The sequence below is a fragment of the Papaver somniferum genome, chromosome 7 (genome assembly GCF_003573695.1).
Source record: "Papaver somniferum cultivar HN1 chromosome 7, ASM357369v1, whole genome shotgun sequence".
Lineage (NCBI taxonomy): Eukaryota > Viridiplantae > Streptophyta > Magnoliopsida > Ranunculales > Papaveraceae > Papaver > Papaver somniferum.
The window spans coordinates 182,995,675-183,020,220 of NC_039364.1; the positions used below are offsets into that span (position 1 = coordinate 182,995,675).

General features: G+C 35.6%; 1 protein-coding gene and 1 long non-coding RNA gene across 2 annotated transcripts; one reads left to right on the forward strand and one right to left on the reverse strand.

Moving 5' to 3' along the window:
* Positions 1-11,594: 11,594 nt before the first annotated feature.
* LOC113293201 lies at positions 11,595-13,164 on the forward strand. The gene is made up of 3 exons (XR_003332116.1): positions 11,595-11,677; positions 11,767-11,886; positions 12,122-13,164. It is a non-coding gene; the product is annotated as an uncharacterized LOC113293201 (long non-coding RNA).
* A 5,883-nt stretch (positions 13,165-19,047) lies between these two features.
* Positions 19,048-23,876, reverse strand: LOC113293206. Its single transcript, XM_026541917.1, has 7 exons — positions 23,830-23,876; positions 23,666-23,731; positions 23,455-23,533; positions 21,496-21,633; positions 20,614-21,070; positions 19,633-20,208; positions 19,048-19,376 (listed from the first exon to the last, which is right to left on the reverse strand). Exons 3-7 carry the CDS (start codon positions 23,467-23,469, stop codon positions 19,147-19,149), a joined length of 1,416 nt encoding a protein of 471 aa, XP_026397702.1. The 5' UTR covers positions 23,470-23,533; positions 23,666-23,731; positions 23,830-23,876; the 3' UTR covers positions 19,048-19,146.
* Positions 23,877-24,546: the final 670 nt, after the last annotated feature.

Here is a 24,546-nt window from a genome sequence, read left to right on the forward strand (position 1 = left end):
ACGTGCTTGAAGAAAAGCTCGCATAGCAATTTTCCACCATAAGTAATTAGAGCCATCGAAGACTGGTGGTACGTTGATAGAGATAGCACCTCTGTCCATAGAGTCAGATCGCTACAAACACAGACTTGTAAGGTCTTGAACGTGTTTTCCTGCTCTGATACCAATTGAAAAAGCGGGGGTACAACGACCACACCCAATATTTCGCTTAGCAATCTGTATGGACAAACTCCAATATACTTTCTAGAGAATCAACTAGACAGTTAGACTCAACCTAGAGAAAAGTATATTGAGGAGTTAATATCTCTCTCACTTGATTTGATCTTTACTCAAGAAAATAAAAATTTGCGAGTCTTTATCAAATACAAGGATAAAAAACTTGGATGGTACCAAAGACCAATATCCAAGGATCAATCAATTTCCAATCAACAACCAAGGTTGGATTTCACAACTGATCGATACAACGCACAACCTGTGATATTTCAATTATATAACAAAATATAATGCGGAATAGAAATAATACAGACACCAGAAATTTTGTTAACGAGGAAACCGCAAATGCAGAAAAACCCCGGGACCTAGTCCAGATTGAACACCACACTGTATTAAGCCGCTACATACACTAGCCTACTACAAACTAACTTCGGTATGGACTGTAGTTGAACCCAAATCAATCTCACACTGATTCAAGGTACAGTTGCGCTCCTTACGTCTCTGATCCCAGCAGGATACTACGTACTTGATTACCTTAGCTGATCTTACCCACAACTAAGAGTTGCTACGACCCAAAGTCGAAGACTTTAATAAACAAATATATATCACACATAAAATTCTACAGAATAGATAAATCTGTCTTCCACATAAATACCTATGAGTTTTGTTCCGTCTTTTGATAATTCAAGGTGAACAGGAACCAATTGATAACCCGGAATTATATTCCCGAAGAACAACCTAGTATTATCAATCATCTCACAATAATCTTAATCGACGCGGCGAAGAAAATATTGTGGAATCACAAACGATGAGACGAATATGTTTGTGACTACTTTTATATCTTGCCTATTCGAGATATAAATCTCAAGCCAATCGTTACGATTGTACTCAAAACGATAGAATCAGCAAAATCAGATCACACAACTACAAGAAAGTAGTATCGGTCTGGCTTCACAATCCCAATGAAGTTTTTAACTCGTTAACCTGGTTTACAAGAAGAAACCTAAGGTTAAAGGAGAATCGACTCTAGCTAATACAACTAGTATCACACAGGAGGTGTGGGGATTAGGTTTCCCAGTTGCTAGAGTTCTCCCTTATATAGTCTTTCAAATCAGGGTTTGCAATCAATGTTATCTTCGTAACAAAGCATTTAATATTCACCGTTAGATGAAAACCTGATTAGATTCAATCTAATATCTTTCAACTGTTAGATCGAAAACTTAGCTTGTTACACACAAATGAAATGTACTATTTTGGGTTTATGTAACCGTACCCAAACATGAACATTTGTTGGTTCAACAATAGTTAACCAATGGTTAGCCATATGAGCACTTTCATATCAACCATGTTCTTCTTCACCATAACTAGTTCAAATGACTCAAATGAACTAGTTAGAGAGTTGTTCAATTGCAAGGAAATCTTATGTAACTACACAAGACAATCGAAGTAAAAACGATTTGATTCACTCGAATCGATTCATGAACTATATATCCACGGTTTGCATTTAGCATTCCTTAGTTAATATAAATAAGTTCACAAACAATCGTTTTTAGATATAACCAGCTTAAGTTAGGAGACTTAGTTCGCGGACTTAAGTTCCCGGAAGGAGTTCTCAAACTCCAGCAGATTTTCTCGGGTCGAGAACTTCCGCCAGTTCGCGGACTGGGTTCGCAGTCTGAGTTCGTGGACTGAGTTCACGACTCTTGTTCCGGTTTTCTTGATCAACAAAGTTCGCAAACTTCGGTTCAAGGAAAAAGGACTTATACATATATGTGTTTCCACACAGTTCTTATATCCATCATTGGTTATTTAATCTAAACTCTCATTTCAACCATTGAAACATTCTTAGAGGACATTTCGTCAAAGTAACCAATTTTCAAGGTGATTGAAACATGTCATGACTTTCGTCACTAGGTAAAGATGAACTTTTCCAAAGCAAAAGCTTACCAACACATATTTCGAGAAATAAATAGGCGAGATAAACTCGGCTCGAAATAGCAAATGTGTATAATCAAAGTTTATATAGCAAAACGACTTTTGTATTAAAATAGGAGATAGAGTAGATAGACTTTTGAGTGATAGATAAGTTCAAGTCTCCACATACCTTTTAGTCGATGAAGATCCACCAGTTCCTTAAGTAGTCCTTCGTCTTGTATGATGATCACCATGGAGTTATTGAGCTCAACTAAACTTTCTATCCTAGTCCAATACTTAGCTGTAGCAGACTAGAAATCAAGACTTATAGTTTTGATCAGTAACATTGACAAACATGCTTGAGATAGAAACGCATGCGAGTTCCACCGAGCAATGCTCTAACACTTACGATATTCTTCAGCATCCTCGATAAGTTCTGTTATCCCCTTGTCAGCTTTAGACTTATTTCTCCCCAACGGGTATCCCGGGATAAATTCTGGCAGGAGAACCATCTGTTTCATTTCATATCGGTTCACAAATTCCAAGTGTTTGTATGCCTCATTATTCATTGATACTTTGGGTTATATATGCGTCGTCGACGCGGTTTCTTATTTGATTTTTCCTGACTTTCTTTTCTCATCTTGGACATTTGGTTTGTCTGAGTTTATGAACTACCACTGCGATCCATTGGCTTTTCCTTAGCCGAGACACATCAAATAGTAACGGTCAGTGTATATATGTTATGTAAAATTCACGACAATTATTCATTAAAAATGTTACATATTGTTGGTTTTTCAAAGTATTACTAGAAAATTAAAATCGAAGTATCTTGAAACTTACAGGACTCCGTATGCCCGCGAAATGGTTTCTCCAGCCCACTTTTTGAGTTTCTCATCTTTTTGTTTGTGTTGTCGATTAGAAGGAAAAAAAACGATCAAGGTTTTTTTGCTCTTCTTTTTGTTTGAGTTTCTCTTTTTTTTGTTTGTGTTGCAGATTTTGATTAAGTTATTCATAGCACTAAGATCTGATGAAGAGATAGTCACGATATTGACCAAGAATGCTCAATTGTTCCCAAGAATAGTAAAATTGTTACGGGTGAAAACAGAGTTCATTTTTCGATTGGTTAAATGTCTAAGTCGAAAATACATTTCTTATGAATGCTAGAAAATTATTCTAAAGTTCTTTTTTCATTAGGTTTTACACATTATAACTGTAATGTTATTTGGGTTTTTCAGGTTGATGAAGGTTGGCTTATTCGATTGCGATTAATAAAATCAGACCTTCGTCGTAAAAGTAAATTTTTGGTGATTCATTTTTTGGATATGTATTTGTTTCGGTTATTCCCTTTATACAATGAGTATAGTGATTTTTTTCGATCATTCCCTTTATACAATGACTATGATGAAAATTATTCTTTGTTTTTTCATCTTTTCCATAATGAAAATTATTCTATCTTTTTTATTTTTCTGCGGGGGTAACATTTAAATTTTCAATATATTTTTTCAATGATACATTTATATTTTCAATTGATGAGAAACTAATTAAGAAGGTTATTAATATCTTCATAATAAAAGGAGGTTACAAATACCACAACCGCTAGATGTCATTTGTTGGGATGAGATTGGGATGGTCGGATCACATGTTTGTCTCTCAAAATGTCCAAGGCTCAAAAACCCCTTCTGTTTTGTATTATTATTATTACACTCAATCACATGTAGGTTTTGTTGGATGCCACCATACAATGGAATATGTGAAACTCCCGAAGAAGAAGTTGCTGGTCATGGAACATCCTCAATTATTGGAAACCTACCAGCAATTGCATTCCTTGTGTCCCTCAATCTAGGCATAATTTGCGATACCTGTGTCTCACAATAAACACTCCAATTAGATATAAATTAACTGGAAAACATTAATAGGAAAACAAGTTGACTTGACGAGCCTTCAAAGCACTCATTAACGACTTCATAATTTACTCTTTGAACTGGATGGCTTGCATCCCAGTACATATGAGCATTTATTTCATTGCATGGTCCAGCTCCATTTCCTCTAGACGGAAAACATGGCGTTCTTCCATCCAAGGCTGGTCCTGAGGGGTAAGCAGGACAATCTCCATTTTGGGGCAACAAAAAGTGGGGGGAAACAAAAAAGATCTTGCACAAGTGGGGTTTTTTTTTAATAAATATATATCAAGGACCTATACATAATATATAAAAAATATAAGGTCATAATTGGTGTTAGTTGGACGGTTTTTTACTTTCTTACTATATTGTTTTTGTTTGGTAACCCATAGGACCAGACTAAACTAAATTTAATCTTAATTTTTGCATCTTTTATTTATATTTTTCAGTTTTCTCGTACATACTATTATGTGATTTTTCCCTTTATGTTGAAGTCATGGGACAAAGATAATGAACCCACACCGGCAAAAATGAGGTAAATGTAAATTAGTTTATACGTATTTTTTCTTTATGAGGGCAAAAAATATATTCTTCGCTTCAGGGAAAATACATCTCAGGAACGGCCCTGCTGCGTGCGAGTTCAAAATTTCCACAACAATACCGAATTTGAATTCTTCAACTGGATGCATTTTCCAAACTTGATCTTGAGCAGAGAGAGATGGAAAATCATCCTCCTTTGAATAAAGGAAACTAAAGACCTCTGATTTTTAGATACAAATGACAAAAAAGAAACCCGAACCGAACCATTACATCCCGATGGTATACAAATGAAACACTGTCTGGAGTCAGAATCTGGTTCAAACCTAAAGATCTTGAGAAAAACTCCATGATTGGAACACATCTCAACCTTTAAAACCACCTGATCGAACATTTGAGTCCATTTTCTTGGGTGTTTAGACAACCAAGCAATTTCCTTTGTAGTAACCTCACTCACCTAAGCCACAACAGATTCCGACAGTAGAATCCAGTTTGAAAAACCTTTACATCTTTCCAATACTTTGAGTTCTCTGGATATACCTTTGGAAAACCATGGTCAGGGCCGGTCATGAGGGGTAAGCAGGACAAGCTCCACTTTGGGGCAACAAAAGGTGGGGGGCAACCAAAAAGATCTTGCACAAGTAGGGGTTTTGTATATATATATCAGGGACCTATACATAATATATAAAAAATATAAGGTCAGAATCGGTGTTAGTTGGGTTGTTTTCTACTTTCTTACTATATTGTTTTTGTTTGGTAACCCTTAGGACCAGGCTAAACTAAATTACATAATATTATCTGATTTTCCCTTTATGTCTAAGTGATGGTACAAAGATAATGAACCCACACCGGCAAAAATGAGCTAAATATAAACAAGTGTATACGTATTTTTTCTTTATAGGAGGAAGTAAAACAATTCTTCTCTTCAGGGCAAATACTTCTCAGGAACGGCCCTGCTTCCATCTCCATACTTAAACCTAACAGGATACCAGTAAGACCACACTCTCTCTCTCTCTCGTTGTGATTCGGGATGTGTGTTGAGTAAAATTTCTTGCATGGCTTACCCGGAGTTATCCCGGAGCTAGCAATTATGGAAATATAAGGTTCGTAGTTTCATTCACTACATTATTTGTGCTAATATTCTTGTAGTTTTTCCAAGGTATTCATTTTAGGTTGTTCTAGCTTCTCCAAGCTCTTTCACTTCCTTGTTCTCTCGGTTCCTTTGAGTTCTTTTTTCTAATCTCTACAGTGTTGGTTTTACCAACTGTTTGAGTTTTAATTTTTTCCCCTGGCCTGGCATTTATGCCTTTGTACCTCACCCCCATATCTACCTTCTTAAACCCCTCTGTACCCCAACGGCTCACAGTCACTTCCCACCTTTCTTCTCTCTTCAGCCTTTACTCTCACTCTCATTCTCCCCCCGCTATCTCAGCAGCCAAACAAGATATTTGTCAAATGTTGGGGATGAATATTATGCCTCTGGAGGAAAAGTATCTGGGGGATTAATCTCTTCATTGGTAGAGCAAAAACTAAATATTTTAACAATATTCAAGAGAAGATGCAGAAAAGAATCCAACAACGGAAAACAAGAATAGTGAATCAAGCAGGAAGAAGTACACTAATACATTCAGTCACAAACTCAATGGCTCAGTTCCAAATGGGGTCTTTAATTCTCCCTCAACAGACCATAAATCAGTTAGAGGCTACCCAAAAAAAAAATTGGTGGAACAAAATCAATGGAAGAGGTTGTTACTTCAAATCTTGGACTTCTGTCTCTATCCCTAAAATATGGGGTGGATTAGGATTCAAAAACTTAAAAGTATTTAATGAAGCAATGATCACAAAATGGCTTGGAGATTAATTCAGGAAAAGGTAAGAAATATGTTGCTCTATTGGAAGCTAAATACTTCAAAGAGGAAAACGTTCTTCAAGATGATATTTCCAATAAGGGTGTTGCTATATGGAGAAGTATATGCACATGAATTAAGTGGGTCAAGAAATTGCATATATGGCTCATTGGAGATGGCAAAATAGTCTATGCTTTCAGAGATAACTGGATATAAAAATATACAACCCAACAAATTCAAGAAAATATCACTGATGATGAAGCAATTCCTTTTAATATGAAAGTAGTTGACTTCATTGATATGCACACAAGAAACTGGAATGTTAATCTTCTTCAAAATTACTTCACTCAAGTTCAGATGGAGAAAATCCTAAACATAAGACCATCTACTCAGCATGAAGACAAGTTGTAATAGTCTCTCACAAGTAGTGGACATTTCACTGTTAACTCTACATATAAGGCAATTCTCTGTCAGTATTATCAAAGTCTAGCAAGCAAGGAAGAAGACGCCAAATTTTGGCTTGGTATATGGCACCTCAAAATCCCTCATAAATTTTAGCTGTTTTTGTGTAAATTGGCTCATGGTATCCTCCCTGACAATGTAAGGCATGTTAGGCATGCTCAAACACAAGATATTAATTGCAAGAGATGTAATTATGAAGCTGAATCTGCTACTCATATTCTGATCCACTGCATCTACACTAGAAGTGTTTGGAATGCCATTTCTCCAGATATAACTCAGGAAACCAGCTTTATCCATGACATCCAGTAATGGCTACAATCCTGGTGCAGCTCAGACTCAAACATTAACTTTAACAAGCAAGGAAATATAAACCTCATTGTGATTACAATGTGGTTTATTTGGAAGTCCAGATGCGAGCTGGTCTTTGACAATAGCAGATGTTCAATCTATAACATAAAAAACAGATTTATCTCCTTCTGCACTGATAACAAAATACACACTAACAGTAATATGAATCAGTTGCAGGTGCATTGCTCTAATATTAACAGAATCGGGGGTATATTTACAAATATAAATCATTGGATCCCTCCTCCAAGAGGATCTCTGAAAATTAACATTGATGCTTCTGTTATTCCTGGTAATCATATTGTCGGTATTGCTCTTTATCATTAGAGATTTTTCAGGCAAACTGGTGGAAGCCTGGACAATGGTAAAAAGAGCCAGAGACATCATCCAAGCTGAAGCAGTGGCAACTCTTAAAGCACTTCAATGGATTATTCAACTGCAAGTTCAGCATGTCATAGTGGAAGGAGATAATAAGAAAGTGATGGTAGTATAAATGGTCTTCATAACATATTTCCATGGGAGAATGACTATCTTATTAGGGAATGTCAACATTTAGTTCAATGTTTAAGTAATGTTATTGCGTATTTTAGAAATAGCAAGTGTAATCAAGTGGCTGATCTTCTAGCAAGATATACCAGGAGTAATAGTTGTAGTAGAAAATGGTCGGTTGATCTCCCAGGATGTGTCAGTTCAAAGCTAGAATTTGAAAGAAGGTCCTGCAACTTTTAACTTTGTCGGCGGGCTTTTTAATTGACAATCTTTGCTTGTTCTTTCAAAAGAAAAGAACACTTACAGGTACACAAACAACACGTAGATTAGCCTGTTTAATGATCAAGGGAACAAGGCCGGCTAGAGTTTAAATTTGTCTAATAAGGAAAATAAAACTAGGGAACTTGTCTTTGTGGTGACGGCCGTGATTGTGAGGTTTATTTTTACTTATTATTATTTGGTAACCCATCAAATTAAATTAAACACAATGGTACAAAATACCTAATGGATAAGAGAGAACTTAGAAAATGTACACCACTCTTAACTGTTATTAAGAAGTCTTCTTTTGATATAATAATAGTCTCTAATCTTACTTGCGTCATTCACCTGCACTGATAGAGTCAAACGCAGTGCCAAAAAGATATTCCCAATTTCTGTAAAGAAAAAATAGAACCATGATTTTGAATTTTGCATATTATATACTTCTTCCGTTTTTGTAAAAGTGTTACTTTTACTTTTTCAATTTAACCTATTTTTAGGCTAAAATAAAAAGGTGAAAGTATCTCTTTTTCAGAAACGAAAATAATACAAAAACTAGGAAATTTGAGCTAGATAGACTTGGAAAAACGTCTGCATCAAATTTGAAATGACGGTAAGAGTTGGATTATCCAAGTTGTGTCCTTGTTAGGGATCAAGTCATAGAATATACCGACATGGGTGTAACAACAAATACAACTAGTAATTAATTAACAATAACAAAAGCTGCATCTCCATGCATTTTTTGATCGATCAGCAAGAACTAGACTAAGCTACCACCTGATTAGAAAAACATTCAACCAAGTCATCAAATTACGTAGGCAGTCAAGGATTCGCATATACTGATATTACATTCCTTATATGCTACTCCCTCCGTTACTAATTAATAGGATGGTTTTGTTTTTAGAGAAAATTAAGGAAATTAAGATAGCTAATCATTGAAAGTGGTTCTGATAACACTTGTCAATAAAAGAAGTGAAATGAAATGGTTTCCATGACACTTGTCAACAAAAGAAGTTAAGTGAAATGGTCCACATGACACTTGTCATCAAAATAAGTTAAGAGAAAAGTGGTTCCTTAAAACTAAAGTAACATTTGACTTTCCCAATTAGGAAACCAACCTATTTTTTTGAAACATCTATTTATAAAAACCAGCCTATTAAAAAGGAACGGAGAGAGTATTATATATCCACATGTAGTGATCCAGATGTTTAATTTTATGCGACAATGGTTTCCAGAAACTCTTGACCTCTATGCACGGTGAAGAGGCGCACTTTGATTTCGAGAACCTCTTGATCTTTGTTTAAATGAATTTCACATTAGGCTAATCAGCTTTTCACCGTATAGAATTGGGGAAAACACAGTTCAGTGCAGTACATATTTACAATTGTTGAGCAAATAATAATATGACCGTCTGGGGTCAACCGGACGCAATATCATACTCAAATTCAGCAATGCATCCGGCAGTTAAGACTCTTTCTTTTTCCTGTGAGTTTGGTGGTAGGCCAATATGATGACTCATTGCGCTAAGTAGTCAATTTACATACCAAACTCACATGGGGTCATGGAATCTTCAGCATCATTATTAATATCACTAGGGAATGACCCATTTCACACTGTTTTAAACTGGGTATTTAACAATCTCTAAGAGTTTGATTTCTTCTTTATGTTTTGTTTAGGTTCATTAAATAGTCTATAAGAGTTTGACTTCTTCTTTATACTTGTTCAGGTAAAAAAAAATAAATTAGAAGACATTCCATGCTTGGAGATTAAGAATATCAAAGTTTTAAAGTTTCTTTTCATACAAAGTTTTTAACGATTTTCTTTTATTTTGAGTTTCACCTGACAAATTTCTTTTACTTTTACTGTTCTGCGCTAATTTTGGGTGTAATGACATCGAAAAAGAAGATTTTGGTCCAATTAAGCGGTGTGTTATGGTGAATTTTGAGAAGTAATTGTCTTGGGTAATGCTGGTGATAGAGTAGTGAAGACCGTTTGTAATATAGGGTGTTCTAAATTGATAGTTTCATCTTCCTTGAGTTCATGGCGGAACTTGAAATTCATTGAATGCATGTCCATTGGCTACGTCTGAATGTGGAGCTGTCGGTGGGATTGGTAGTCCATTCACTTGTCCGGTATCCAAAGGTATGTGGAGGTGGTGGTGTGATTTGTGTTCAATTCACTTGTCCGATATCCAAAGGTAACCGGTATTCGATTATAATTTTGGGTCAAATCTAGTCTTCATGTATAGTTAATTGCGATTTTTCGTCATGGGTAATTCACAGGGAAAATATTCGGTGTCCCTTGGCATATAATTAGGAGCACCTAATATCTCTGTACATTCCTGGTCTGGCGTCGGTTTTCTGAGCAAACCCCAGACAGAGAACACGAATTAATAATTTGGATAAATAAAGTAGTTCACCATTGGAAGATACCAAAACTAACGCCTATAAGCCTATTCAGTTTACTTAATAAAATTCTAATCAAAAGCACTTGATTTAGATAAATCAGACTGCTGACTGCCCGAACTGTAAGTCTCGGCCTACAAAAAATGATACTTGAGTTGATTAGCAAAGGGAACATTCATTAAAAAAAAGTAGGGGAATAAAAACGATAATTAGAGCTTAAATCTAATTCCTTTAAAATCCTAAGTCATATGAGGCCCCACATCGCGCGGTAACGGAAACTCCCCTATACATTAAAAGTGAACACCACCCACCTCACCAAATTGCTCCATAATTCTCTCTCTTCACCACAATTCAGAGAAATTTTCTCTTGTGGCTTCATATTTCTATCAAATATTCCGTGGAAAATAAATAAATAAATACAAAAAACAGCCGCAAAAAAAAAACCTAAAAAAAAAACCTCAAACGAAAACGCTAATGGTGGCGCAAACATGGTGATCAAGAGGAGTCTTGGGATTTCTATCGGTCTTCAACACAATAATCAGGCAAATATCCTGTCAATCATATTCTTGATGGAGAAAACTCAAACCGTAAAACCAAACCGTTCCTTCTCCGTCTCTCTATTCATACCAGCTTCATCTTCGCCACCATTTAACTTAAGGGTTCATTCACACTTATTAGTACCATAATCTCGCGTTGCTTCTCATCTGCGTGATATTTTTAAGATTTATGAAAAGGTTTATGCATGATACATAAACTTATGTTGCTTCTTCTGCGCGATATTAAGATTTTTTTCCCCTTGCAATTGCGATTTAGGGTTCTCTCTAATCTACTTTCATTGTTGTGCAGGTGCCCTCGATCATGCATCTGTTGTAGTTATTGCCTAGCCATACGCCAGCAATATCAAGGTATATTAAACTCTTTCTGCAAATATTATGGCAATACTATTTTTTTGTTGATCGAGAATATTATTGCTAATATCGCAATATCCAATAGTGAATATGTTCGGTTGATAATGGTCATCTTATCAATCGTTGTTTGTTTTAATCTATTATGTAGGTACGATTTTTATTGAAAAGGATACACAACAAAATCCTATTCTCTTTTGATAAATCCTAACCATATCTTGGTAAATCCTTTCTTATTCATTGTTTTCATATTTTGGTTCAATTGTGGATTTTGTTCTGACTATTTTACGTTGTGTTTTGTTGTTTGTTTGGTTTAATTTTGCAGGTGCGATTTTTCTTTTCTCCTGATAAACAACAAAATCACATCTCTGTGTGTAAACTCTAACCTTAAATATTCTTATAAATCGGTAAATTCTTTATATCTATCGACATATTTTGAATTTAAAATTGTCTAATTATATTATAACATAGAATTGCATTTGTTTTTGATTTACAGCTCAAAAAAGAGTTGGTTATCGAGCATCAAGGAACAATGCTCAAGGAACAATGCTCAGTTTAAAATATTCCATATTCTAAGGTAACAGAGATGGATACATGAGCGTAGCCGATATTTTAAGTAAGTTTTCCTTATTCAGTTTCATTTTCAAAGCTCATATATTTGTTGATTTTCCTCATTTACAATGAACTCTGCTTTGTTAGTTATGTTGTTTTTGATACTTGATCGTGGTATGTATTTTGTCCAATAAAACATTTCACATTATACGCATTACTTATTTGCTGATACTATTATCTTTTTGGGAAAAAAATTATAGTACCATTGTTTGATCGAATGCTTATGTTGTGTTCCACAGTTCCTAAGGGAAATTTTAGAAGACCATCTTCAGAGGCATACTGCATTTCCGGAACCAAGTTTCCGTTACAGTCCTTTTTGATTTATCAAGTCTCAAGCTCTATACTCCCTCCGTCTCTAAAATATAGGCAGGTTTCTTTATTTGGGTATGTCAAAAAAAATAGGCTTGTTTCCATATGTGGAAAGTCAAATGTTATGATTTTACTACTATACTCATAGAGGGGCCACTTCTCTCTCTCCTTTTTCTCTCCTAATATAAAAAGGGGACCACTTCTCTCTCCTTTTTCTCTAATAACAAATGAGTGGGGATCAAAGGATAGTTTAGAAAAAAACATGAAAAAGTGGTTATAATGATTAGTTTTTTTAATTTTTGTGAAAACTAAACTTGCCTATTTTTTTAGAAACGAAGGGAATATCATTCAGTATCGAATAGCTCTCATTTGTCAATATATGTCCTGTCAGGTTTGTAGTTAGACTTTAAAGAATTGAATTTTGTATGTTTTGATTTGGTTAACTTTACTAATTCAATAGAGCATACTTGCACACCTGATGAGAATATTCTAAGAAGATTTGTAACAACTGATCATGATGTAAACCTCAATTTTCATTAAACTGTGTTTTACGAAGCTCCTTTTGCGATCCGATAACAACTAATAAGTATTATTACTGTGAAAAGCGAATGAAAAGGATCTTGCTAGGGAGAAAAGAAAGATTCCGAAGGAAGAACTGATGCTAAAGAGAGCATTACAGCATCGGTTGCATTTTTCTTTTCTTTTTTAGATTCTGTGATTTTCATTTAATCAAAATACATTTTCGCTTTACCTAACTGTTGTATTGTTTTGATTTGGAGATTGGTGCTATGAACAACTAAAAAACAAAGTGAAGTTTTTAGAAGTAAGCTCACTTGGAAATCAGAGGATAGTAAATTACCAAGAGTATTATACCAACCTGGACCGAATTCTATATATCTCATCTTTGTCTTTATTGCATATTTGCAGCCAATCAGAGAATGTGAAGATGATTATAAAAATAAATAAATAAATAAAGATTTGTATCAAATGTGGTGTTGCTGGTAGCACCTAATTTGGAGGCTTCAAGCTTTGGGTTCATTTTCCAACTGATCCATCCGCATATTTGAATTAGAAAAGTTTTTTTTTAAGGAACACGAAGTTAAACTTTCATCTGTTTTCCAGGCCTTTGAGGGGATCAAGACAAATGTTGCCACAGCTACCAGCGAGAACACTGGCAGTTCAGTTGTAGACAAATGCTGCTACAAGTGCTAAAATGTGAAATTTTTTCTCAGCCTTTTTTCTGTTCGCAAGTAAACTTAATGAAGCTATACTTGGCTCCCTGAACTGAGACTGCCTGATGATTGCTATTATGCTAAGAGATGGATGATACTGCAGGTGAATGAGAAGAAGTTAAAACATTAAGTCCCCATGGTTTTTGGTAGAATCCTAGAAGTTTTTAGTAGAAATCATTAATGTCTAGCACTTAGTAATGTTGTAAGAGTTCGATGATGTCCATTTTCAATTTAACTGAAAGTTTAGTGTCTAAACCTCATACTGTGTCTATATTGGACACCGGACCAGCTGGAGATGTAAATACAGCGAATACCACTGCATTTCAAAATAATAATTTCAATGTAAATTTTTTGCTGACAGGTGGTGCTAACTCTATGTGTCATCTAAGATACGGCTGATTGGAGAATTATGTAATGACTGTTTGGGCTATGTTGCGTTTCCTCCACTCCCAAGATCACTAATTAGTGTTTTCACCCCTTCCAAGATCACTAATTAGTGTTTCCTCCCCAAATAGATTAAAATTAGCGTTTCCTCATGTGGTTAGGATTTCCATCCATTGCTATGTTAGATGAGTCAGCACATGTGCACGCGTGGCAGAAACTGTACACGTATTTCCTAACCTTCCCAAAATACCCTTAAATAAAAATTGTAAACCGGGCCAGTCACTGTTTTGGTACTCTGCATCAGGTCATTGGAGTTCTTATAAGTGAAAACTACTAGAACCCCCTACTATATGGGTTCAACCATATACAAGCCCCACAAAATGGATCTTACACCCTCAACTCCACACTTTCCGTTTTTAATATTTCTAGGCCCAGAATTTTTTTTTTTGGGGCCTGGTTTTCAATTTTCCCGGATTGCTGACGTCATCAGGATTTTTAATAAAAGTAAAAATACCGAAATTAACCTTTCCTATTTATAGACGTTTTATACCTACCAGAAACTGAAAACCAAATCAGATTCAGCTCTTTCTTCTCTCCGCTCTCGTTCAGAAACAGAATTGGAGATTTTTCTTCAGACGAATTCGTGAATTTTGATAGTTTCATACTGATTTTCGTTAATTTGATAGGAAGAAAACGAGAAGAAGAACAACATAAACGAGAAGAAGAAGAAAACGAATTTTCTCTCAATTCGTTGAGGTGTACTCGTCTGTTTTTCAGATCTGACGAGATAGTGAAGCTGCATTGATGAACAACAAATAGGTTTGTTCGTTTTTAGCTTTTCTGTTGCTTGATTCACTAGTTTTCTCATCGATTTTTTGAATCTCGATCTTCTACTGATTACGATTTTTGTTCTGTTTCGAATTTGTTGAGTCTGAGAAGAGGAAGAAGACAGTTGGGAATACATAAATCAAAATAGGTACGAATTGTGATTTCGATTTAGTTTTCAAATTCAATTGATTTTGATTTTACCGTTTCGATCTATTTTTGTCACTTTTGATACTTACACATGTTTTTGTTGATGCTTACACATGTTTGTTTGATACTGAGAAGAGGAACAAAATAAACATTGTTTCAGAAGAAAGAAAACAACAAATCTAGGTAAGAATTTTATGTTGTTTTTGATTTCAGATCTGTTTTCAATTTTTTTTTTTGAATTATTTTGTTGTTCTTTCATGTGCGATCTGTTAATTTGTTGTTTTACTTTTTGTTGATACTGAGAGAAGTATGAAGAAACAATTTTGTTTCAAAAAAACAACTTCAAATTGATTTGTATACATGCTGTTTTTTTTGTTACAGTATGTGTAACTTGAGGTTACACATATATATCATGTTGTATTTTAAGCATGCTTAAAGAAGATGCAGATGTTTTTTAGTTGCAGCATGTGTAAATTTATTTTACACATATATATCCTCTTTGTATTTTTAAGCATGTGTGAGGAAGATGCAGATGTTTTTTTTAGTTACAACATGTGTAATTTTAGTTTACACATATATATCCTATTGTATTTGAAGAATGTGTAAGTTGAAGTTACATATATATGTCCTGTAACATGTTTTATTTGTAAACAATTGTATCATCTGTATCTTTTACTTATATTTAGCTTGCCGCATAGAATATACTTCTCACGAGGGGGCAACGCCCCCGAGTGAATTGCGTTCGTTTTCAAATTTTGATATTCTTATTGTGTATTTGATATTTTCAGGTTGTCATGGCTGTTGTTAGTTGCGCTGCTGTTAGTTGCATTGCTGTTGTTCGCTACTTTTCTGATTTCATTACCCTGCGTGTTAATACTGATATCAAACTTGATGAGTTTAAGGAACAAGTTTGCAAGGAATGGAAGCAGTATACTCCACTTGGTATTACTTTCTTCTTTCGAGAAAGTGGGAAAGATTTTCCGCTTGACTGTGATTTTTCTTTGCAAGCTCTTATATCTATCACAAATAGTAAACAGAAGACCAGTGTTGATATTTTCTTGCAAAATGTTCCTCGTGTGGCCTCTTCCTCTAGCTCTAGGGCAGATTCTTCTATTTCTAATGGGTCTAGTAGTACGTCTTCGTCCACAAACAATCTTACTGTTGCAATGTATTTGGAAGATAAAAGTAAGCCAGCGAAACCTTTGTTATCGGATGGTTGGCCCAAGGTTCTTGGTGATATTGGTCATGTGTTTGTTGAAGGAGTTAAGCAAGTCAGGGTTGCTTTTACCAAGTATCGTCTTCGCACTGGTTTCCAAATGATTGTAACTCACAATGAGCGTTCTAGGTTCACGGCTAAGTGTGCAGATCAAAAATGCGGCTGGAAATTCCATGCAGCTTCTATCGATGAAAGGAACGAAATGTTTCAGGTAGGTTTTCCGTGTTCTGTCATCTAATGCTTAGCATATGTTATGTTTTGTTACAGTATGTGTAACTTTGGTTTACACATGATGTTTTTGGCACCATATTGTGTTTTGGTTGAATTGTTTATATTTTGTATGAATCTCTTCAGGTCAGGTCTTATAACCCTGAGCACATTTGTGGTGCTGGTGGACGCAACTTGAACCAAACTTACTCCACCAGCTTCTCGTCTAGTTTGATTGAGGAAGAAGTTCGCAAAAATCCTCACAAGAAGCCCAAGCAAATTGCTGCTGATTTCCAGACCAACTATGGGATCAACATGGAGTACTACCAGGCATATAATGCTAGGGAAAAGGTTTATGATACGATTTATGGCGACGATGTCAAGTCCTACTCGCACTTGGTATGGTATATTGATGCTATAAGGGAAACCAACCCTGGTAGTGTGATAAAGTTTGAACGTGAAAATAAACAGTTCCAGCGGATTTTCATCGCATTTGCTGCATGCATCAAAGGGTACCGGTTTTGTCGTCCAATGGTATACTTGGATACTACTTTCCTGACTGGTACATTCAAAGGTTGCTTGATGGCAGCTACTGGGATCAATGGTGGTAAAGGTATGTTTTTTCTATGTGTTTTTTTTTTTATGAACAACTTCAGTTGACAAATAACTAACAGTTACACATGTGTAACTCTCAGTTACACATTACTTTACTCATTGTGTAACTAAGAAAACAGCATCTGTAACCTTAAGTTACAAATTTGTTTTAGCATGTGTAACCTTAAGTTACATATTTGTTTTAGCATGTGTGAAACTTATTATTCTTTCGATTCTGCACAATTTTTTTGTAGGATTTTTCCCCCTTGCTTTTGCACTAGTCGATTCTGAGACGATCGACAACTGGGAGTGGTTTTTAAGGAATTTGAAAGAAGTTGTTGGTGATGGGAGGCCAATCACCTTCCTTTCGGATCGCCATGAAGGACTCTTGCAAGGTGTTCCACTTGTTTATCCAGATGGGTTCCACAGCTTCTGCTACTATCATTTGACGAAGAATATACCCATCACTGCAACAGATCCTAGGTACTCACTTGTGATGGACCATTTCCGAGAGGCGACATACGCACTCTCACCTGAAAACCATGCGAAATCCATACAGAAGATTAGAGATTTGAACTGCGATTGGGTGGCTGATTACATCGAGACAATCCCACCTGAAGCATATGCGAATGCCTATTTCAAAGGTTGTCGGTATGGACGAACATCTATTTTTGATTTATTGTATACGTCTGATCAGTGGTCAAATGCTTTCTGTAACTTTTGTTTACACTCAAATATATGGATGTGTAACCGGAAGTTACACTGCTGTGATTGCATGTGTAACATTAGCTTACACATGATAAATGCTGGTGTAACTTTATTTTGATTTATTGGACAATCCGATCAATGGCTTGTGTAACTTCAGTTTACACTCAAATATATGGATGTGTAACATTAGCTTACACATGATAAATGTATATGTAAACTCAGGTTACACTTTCTGCATCAAATTAAGATGTGTAGTTACTTAACCTGTTGCATACTTTCTGAAACCTGTACACACAGCAGTAGTAGTTCTAACAAGATAAAAGTTTTTAATTCAAAGAATTTCAACCCAAAAATTTTTGCAAAACTAAGAACTGCTAAAATCTACTAACTGACGAAATTTAAAAGTTTCTAACAACATATTTTCCAAGTCTAACATCTGTTTGTGGCTAACAACATATTTGCGAGTATAGAATTTTTTCTAATCCTAATGACTGCTTTACACATCTCTAGATGGATCCGAAAGAATCTTGTATAGCATGCTTCCTCTCATGCGGTTCAGCTTGTCAGTCCACCATAGCATCATAGTTGAGGTTAATTTTTTGTCAAGTGGTTTATTCTTCATCCTGATCTTCATGTAATTGCATACACATGGAAGACAGTCAGGAATTGTACCTTGTGGGGGCGCATTGAGATTCTTGGCATTTTCATTCATCCCAAGAGCAAAAGGACAGCGGAGTCTGAGTTCTGTAGTAATTGCAAATGCATATTTCTTGGCTTGAAGAAGGTGTTCACCCTTGAGTTCCTTAACGTTTGACGAGTTCATGTAGGACCAAGGATTAGAGCTCCTCAAGTCATACTCCAGCAGTGTGTAGTGTGTGTTGTTGTTGCACATTGGGGCGAAAAGTCTGACTGCATCGTTCTTGTACTTGACATACTCCTTCGCAAGCTTCGGAATCCAAAATTTCTTGAATTCTTCGTAATCCTTCAAGTAAGAGATCTGCAAAAACCATTTGGAATGTCAAACTCACATTTTTAATCAAAAGTTACAAATGAACAAGTGATTATGTAAACAGAAGTTACACACAGGGCCTTGGGTTTTACACTGGAAAAAAAATCTTGAGTATGTTATCATAATCTTACAACATATACTACACATTATAAATGCAATAAGATTTTAAATATATCGAAGTACTTACGTATGCTTTTGGCGACAGGAATATCGCCTTGTCATACTTGCTGTTAGAGTTCATCTTCGTCCTCAATCTGCTAATGTAGAAGTCGATGAATTCTGACTCCAAGAAGGATTCTTTCTTTGTAAGCTGTATCATTAGTTCTCAGATATATCAAACAGCTCGCTACCATCTTCTTTGAGTTCCATCCAAGTAATGTCTCTGCATTACAAAGAAGTAAACTATTATCAATCAGATAACAGAATCAAGTAGTAAAATACAACAATCAATAACAGAATCAAGCCTACTTGGAGTCAAGCTACTTACGTTTTCGGATGAGTATTGAAATATTCAAGCACTTTATTCTTTTTCTCGCCTTCCAGCCTTTCGATAACTTCTGAACCTTTCACATCGTTTCTCATTGTTCCATCATCTTCTTCAGCAACCTCAGCCATTCTATCTTCTTCTACTTATGGAACTGCGGCCATTTCTTCTTCATTAGCTGTCTTCTTAATCCTCTTTGAATTTCTTTGATATTGTTTCAGATCTTGTGTTGGGATTTTTCTATTCCTCAACACACGTTGTTGTATTAATGATGGTTGCCTTTCTCTTATTGTATTCGCAGCTTCCTTTAGTAACTCTCCTGCAGGTTTTGGAGTTTTTTCTAATCCAAGGCTAAAAACGTTTTCCTGCGTTGTAGCTGCGCAAACAAATATAGGCAGAATCTCAGTAAAATTAGCACATGTATGTAACTTAAAGTTACACAAGCCAAAATAATAATGTACTGTATGTAACCTCAAGCTACACATGCCTTTTACAATGTGTAACTTGAAGTTACACTTCCATTACAAACAAAACACACTGTATGTAACCTCAAGCTACACATGCCTTTTACAATGTGTAACTTGAAGTTACACTTCCATTACAAACAAAACATAGAACGGAAGAGTGGTTACCAGTTGAGGTAGGTTCTGCATTCTCCGTCACTGCGGGTCCATGTTCAGTTTTGTTAATGTTGCTGACGATCTCATCTATCATTTCACTCACTTCAACATTCGTCATATCATCAGGGTTAGCTCCTAGTTGCACCAACCTGTAGGTCTGAGCATTGTCAGGCTGTGTTTGCGGTGTTGTAGCAGTTATCACCATGGAGTCCTCAAACTGTGTTGAAGCAGAACTGTCATCAAAAGTTCCAGGTGTATCCTCATTGACTTTTGCAGTAACATCATCACCTACGGCTTTTGCAGCTACATCATCACCTGCCCCATCCACAACTCCACCATCTGCAGCTTTCTTCTGTGCCTCATCCGTAACAGGTGTCTCTTCAACATCTTTCTTCTGCTCCTCATCAACATTATTTGTAGGAGTGGGCTTTTGCTTTGCGACAGGCCTTTTCTTTGGTGGAGTCTTGCAAGTTGTCACACTCTTCATACTCGAACTATATGTCCTGAGTGGTCTTTTGTGCCCCTCTGCAGCAGTTTGAGCTTGCAGAATTGTTGGCGTATTTCCAGCTGCAAGGCTCATACATGGAACTGCACAAGTATTGAAACGAGAATTAGGATGATGATGATGATGTTAAATTTTTTTAATAAAATTTCAAGAAGAATATATCATGTGTAATCGACTGGCTTGGATAACTAATATGTGTAACTTCATGTTACACATGAATATGGCATGGATACCTAGTGTAACATGGAGTTACACATGCATCTAACTAGTGTAACCAGAAGTTACACATGCATGTGGCATGTGTAACTAGGGATTACACATCCATATGATCAGTTTACTCAACATTTATTAAGTCTAATCAAGTTAAACAAGCAAGTTAAAAATGAACAAGTAAAATATGAAATTAAAAAGGTTCAAAGACCTTAGTGTCAACTAATTGGGTACCTCATCAAGTTAAAGAAGCATATTAAAAATGAACAACTACTTACATTCTTCATTGAAGGAAGTTTCCGCATCATCTTTCTCTTTCTCTTGCTCAGTACTTCCATCTCCTTGTTGCTCTGTCTCAACTAATTGTAACTCTTCTTCTTCATGCTCAGTAGCTCCATGCTCAGTACCTCCATGTACATCATCTTCATGTTGCATAAACTCTTCCTGGGTCACTTTGTAAGGATCAATACCCATTGCTTGCATAATTTGGCAACTAAATTTGTGAACCTTGAATTCCGCTGTTCCTGAAAGGTCCCCTTCTGATATCCCTTCTCTTGCAATTGCATACACTGCTTTAAGCATTGCTTGCTTTTCTTGCAGTTGCTCTTTCAGATGGCTATTCTCAATAGTTTGCGCTTTCAGCCAACTTTGCAGGTCGTCCTTGCTGGGTACCACGGTTGATATACCCAGCTGCTTCTCAAGCTGTGAAAACTCAGCCACAAAGCTAGGAGTTGGCTGCAATTAACAGATGAACATTCTAAATATACATTTTTCGGTTGTATGTGTAACTTAAAGTTACATAAGCACATTTTATATGTGTAACCTATAGTTACATAAGCACATTAGCTATATCTAATGTAAAGTGGATATGTGTAACTAAAGGTTACACATATATCTAATGTAAAGTGGATATACATATAAAATGTGTAACCTATAGTTACATAAGCACAGGATATATATACAAACAGGATATATATGTTACATAACCTATAGTTGCATTCACTTGTGTTATCTTTTGCATGTGTAAGTATAAATTACACAAGCACATTTAAATGTGTAACTTATAGCTACACATGACAATTTTGATTACATCAAAGTTTTATCTAAATTACATTACCATAAATTTACAAAACCTAAACCAACTGACATATAACACTTACCGAAAACTGTGTCATGTCTGTTTTCCAAATGTAATCAGAAATCTGGTATATATCCCATCTCCCAACCCTCGGGATATCTTCCTCGTGGTTCTCAACTTTCGGGATTAATCCTGCTGGCGTGTGTTCAGCAAACAATAACTGCAACATATAAATTTTAATTAGTCGATTGAACAAAAATATCCATCACGTAACACTAAAACTGCTGGAATAGAAATTACACACAAGCTTTTTACCAGTAGGTATTGCACACAAGCCTTCACATTTGACAAACAACTAAGATTAGTATGAATCTCTTCAAACAAGTGCTCGTGTATTAAATCAGGCCACGAGCACCGTATCATAAGTTTCAACGATACTAAGATATTTCGCGTTCACTCCATTGGCATTTTTGTCGCCAAAAAACAATACACAGCAAAGATAAAGACCTATCAGGCAAACTAGATCCTTTTCATCAACTTTCTTTCTTTTCCCACTTTTTCTCCTTTTTGCCATAAGTTGTTTTATCTTCTCTAAAATGTTCGTCTTAGTCACCGTCGTCTGATGCTTTGTAGATTTGATATCGGTGAAGTATTTGCTGTATAAAACATTGTCAGTCAAATCACTAGGACAATAGTACTTTAACAGCTTCTGACCCTTTCTGCTTCCAATCCTCTGCATGCAAAATATACCAGCCAGCTTTGCCGGTGTAGACTCTATAATCTTATCATCAGCAAACTTGAATGAACATGGTGTCTCACAATCCATGTCAAAGCAGTTCAAGAGCTTCAAGACGCCGTGTTTGTTGGTAGTTATCTGTCTTGTTGTAGTTGGTACAGTTGTATCATAGTCATCGTAATACATCATTACGAGTTCTCCGTAAGCAGCTCTCCTAAGATATCTACGAGCCCTATCAGTCAGTCCTATAGGCTTTATCACCTTTACTAAATCCTTTACTGCATTCAACGACTGCCTTAGGTTTCCTGTACACAAAAATAGCATGAGTCAGTATGTTGTGTACTTATCAAATACACTCGTTTTTAACTACAAAATGAAAATCATGTTACAAACTATGTGTATTTGCCAAGTACACAAACTGAATCATTCTATTCTGTGTTGTGTAACCTTAACTTACATGCATATGAAGGTTTAAAGGGGTCATTTTTTTATGTCCAACTATAATTTACAAACACAATACAGTCATAGGTTATATTTTTGCATGTGTAACTTTTAGTTATCTAGGCAATTGCCAAATCAGTTATGTTATTATGCATGTGTAACTTAAGGTTACACAGTCAATTGGCAAGTCAGTGATTAGATTTTCAATGTGTATCTTATAGTTACACAGCCACTTTGCAAGTCATTGGTAACATCTTGAATGTGTAACTCACAGTTAAGATGTGCAACTACAAGTTACACAGCCACTTCTGCAAGGCTCATTTGTATGTGTAACTACAAGTTACACACTCAATATACAAACCACAACATAGTGGTGAGATTTTGAATGTGTAACTTAAAGTTACACAGGCCCTTGTTTGCGTAGTTATACATTCAAAAGCATCACTTACATTAGAAACTTTTAAATTTCTTCAGTTAGTAGATTTTAACTACAAGTTACACACTCAATCCTAGACATTCTACAAGGTGTAACTTTAACTTACACATGCATATTAATGAGTAACTTTAATTTACACAACCAATTTTCTATGTGTAACTACAAGTTACACATCCTAAACACAACCAATTTTTTATGTGCAACTACTAGTTACACATCCCTAGGCAAGTCAGTGGTGACAAGCTCACTTGGTATGTGTAACTATAAGTTACACAATCAATATACAAACCACAACACAGTCAGTGGTTACATTTTGAGTGTGTAACTTATAGTTACACATGTCCTTGTCTGTGTAATTACATATTCACAAGCATTATATGAGAAATAAACATGAGACCATGACAACAATAGTTTTCACAACTTAGTACCTGTAATTGTATCATCTTTTCTAGGGGGATTCATTTTTCCTTTCACCATTTTTATTCCAAAAGAAATTTGATTCTGAATCTGCAGTTGATGTAGTAATAAAATCAAGTTAGTTGATTGCAATTCAACTTAGAGTTTCTAGGGTTTTCAAACAGTAACATCTCAGAAATGAAATCCACTAAATCAATCAGTTATATCACATCCATGACTTACCTTTGTTTCTATTTAATCAGTTATTTCATGGATTTTATGCACAAACGATTGTTCTCCTTCTCCGATCTGTAAAATTATCAGTCAGATGAGTTAGTTCAGAAATTTTCGACCCACGAATCAGTAACAACAGGAATCAAAACTAACAGCTTCAAATCAAAACTTACCTAGTGATTAATCGTCGGAGTATTTCATCAACAGGAAAGTAACAACGGCGATTTAGGTTTTGAATCTGAAACTGAATCTGAAACTGTTTCTTTTGATTTTTTTTGGTTTATGAATCTGAAACTTTTTCGATCTGTTTCTCTGATTTAGGGGTTAGCAAATGATGAATAGTTTTTGATCTCGATCTTTGTTTTGGAACAGATTTCAGGAAGATTTCTTGATTTTTTCGGTTTTTTTCTAGATTTCTTTCTGTTTCAGGTGAGTGAGATTTGTTTTCTCTCTCCTTGGAAATGAAATAATGGCGTCTGAACGAGAGAAAGGTAGGTGACGCCTCTTATATACTTGAGGCTAATTTAGTCTTTTCGCTTTTATTAAATTTATTTTTTAATTCAGGGCCTACTAATAAAACTCTTTTATCTAGGGGCCTCATATTATGGGTTATCCATGGGTTGGGCCTGAGCCTAATTTTCCCTTCTTATAATCAATTCATCTGTTCTTCCCCAATTCCCACAGAGAGCTCCTGCTGATGAAATGAAATCGGGATATGAGCGAAAGAGTGACATAAACAAGTTAGCCATCGATCTGGAAAGATGTTGTGGTGTCGTCATCCATTAGGGTTAAATTTCTGCAGCAATGAAAGAAGTTGAGCTCGAGTTGTAAGAAATTGATTAGAGAAAGAAGGAATCTCATTTGTTGAATTAATGGGTTTCGACTGGGGT

What these genes read in the sequence shown, in the direction of transcription:
- LOC113293206 (XM_026541917.1), bottom strand. An exon ending in CAGACATGACACAGTTTTCG is followed by an intron (nt 21,071 to 21,495) that starts GTAAGTGTTATA and finishes TGTTAATTGCAG; the next exon opens with CCAACTCCTAGCTTTGTGGC. An exon ending in TGCAGAACCTACCTCAACTG is followed by an intron (nt 19,377 to 19,632) that starts GTAACCACTCTT and finishes TTGTTTGCGCAG; the next exon opens with CTACAACGCAGGAAAACGTT.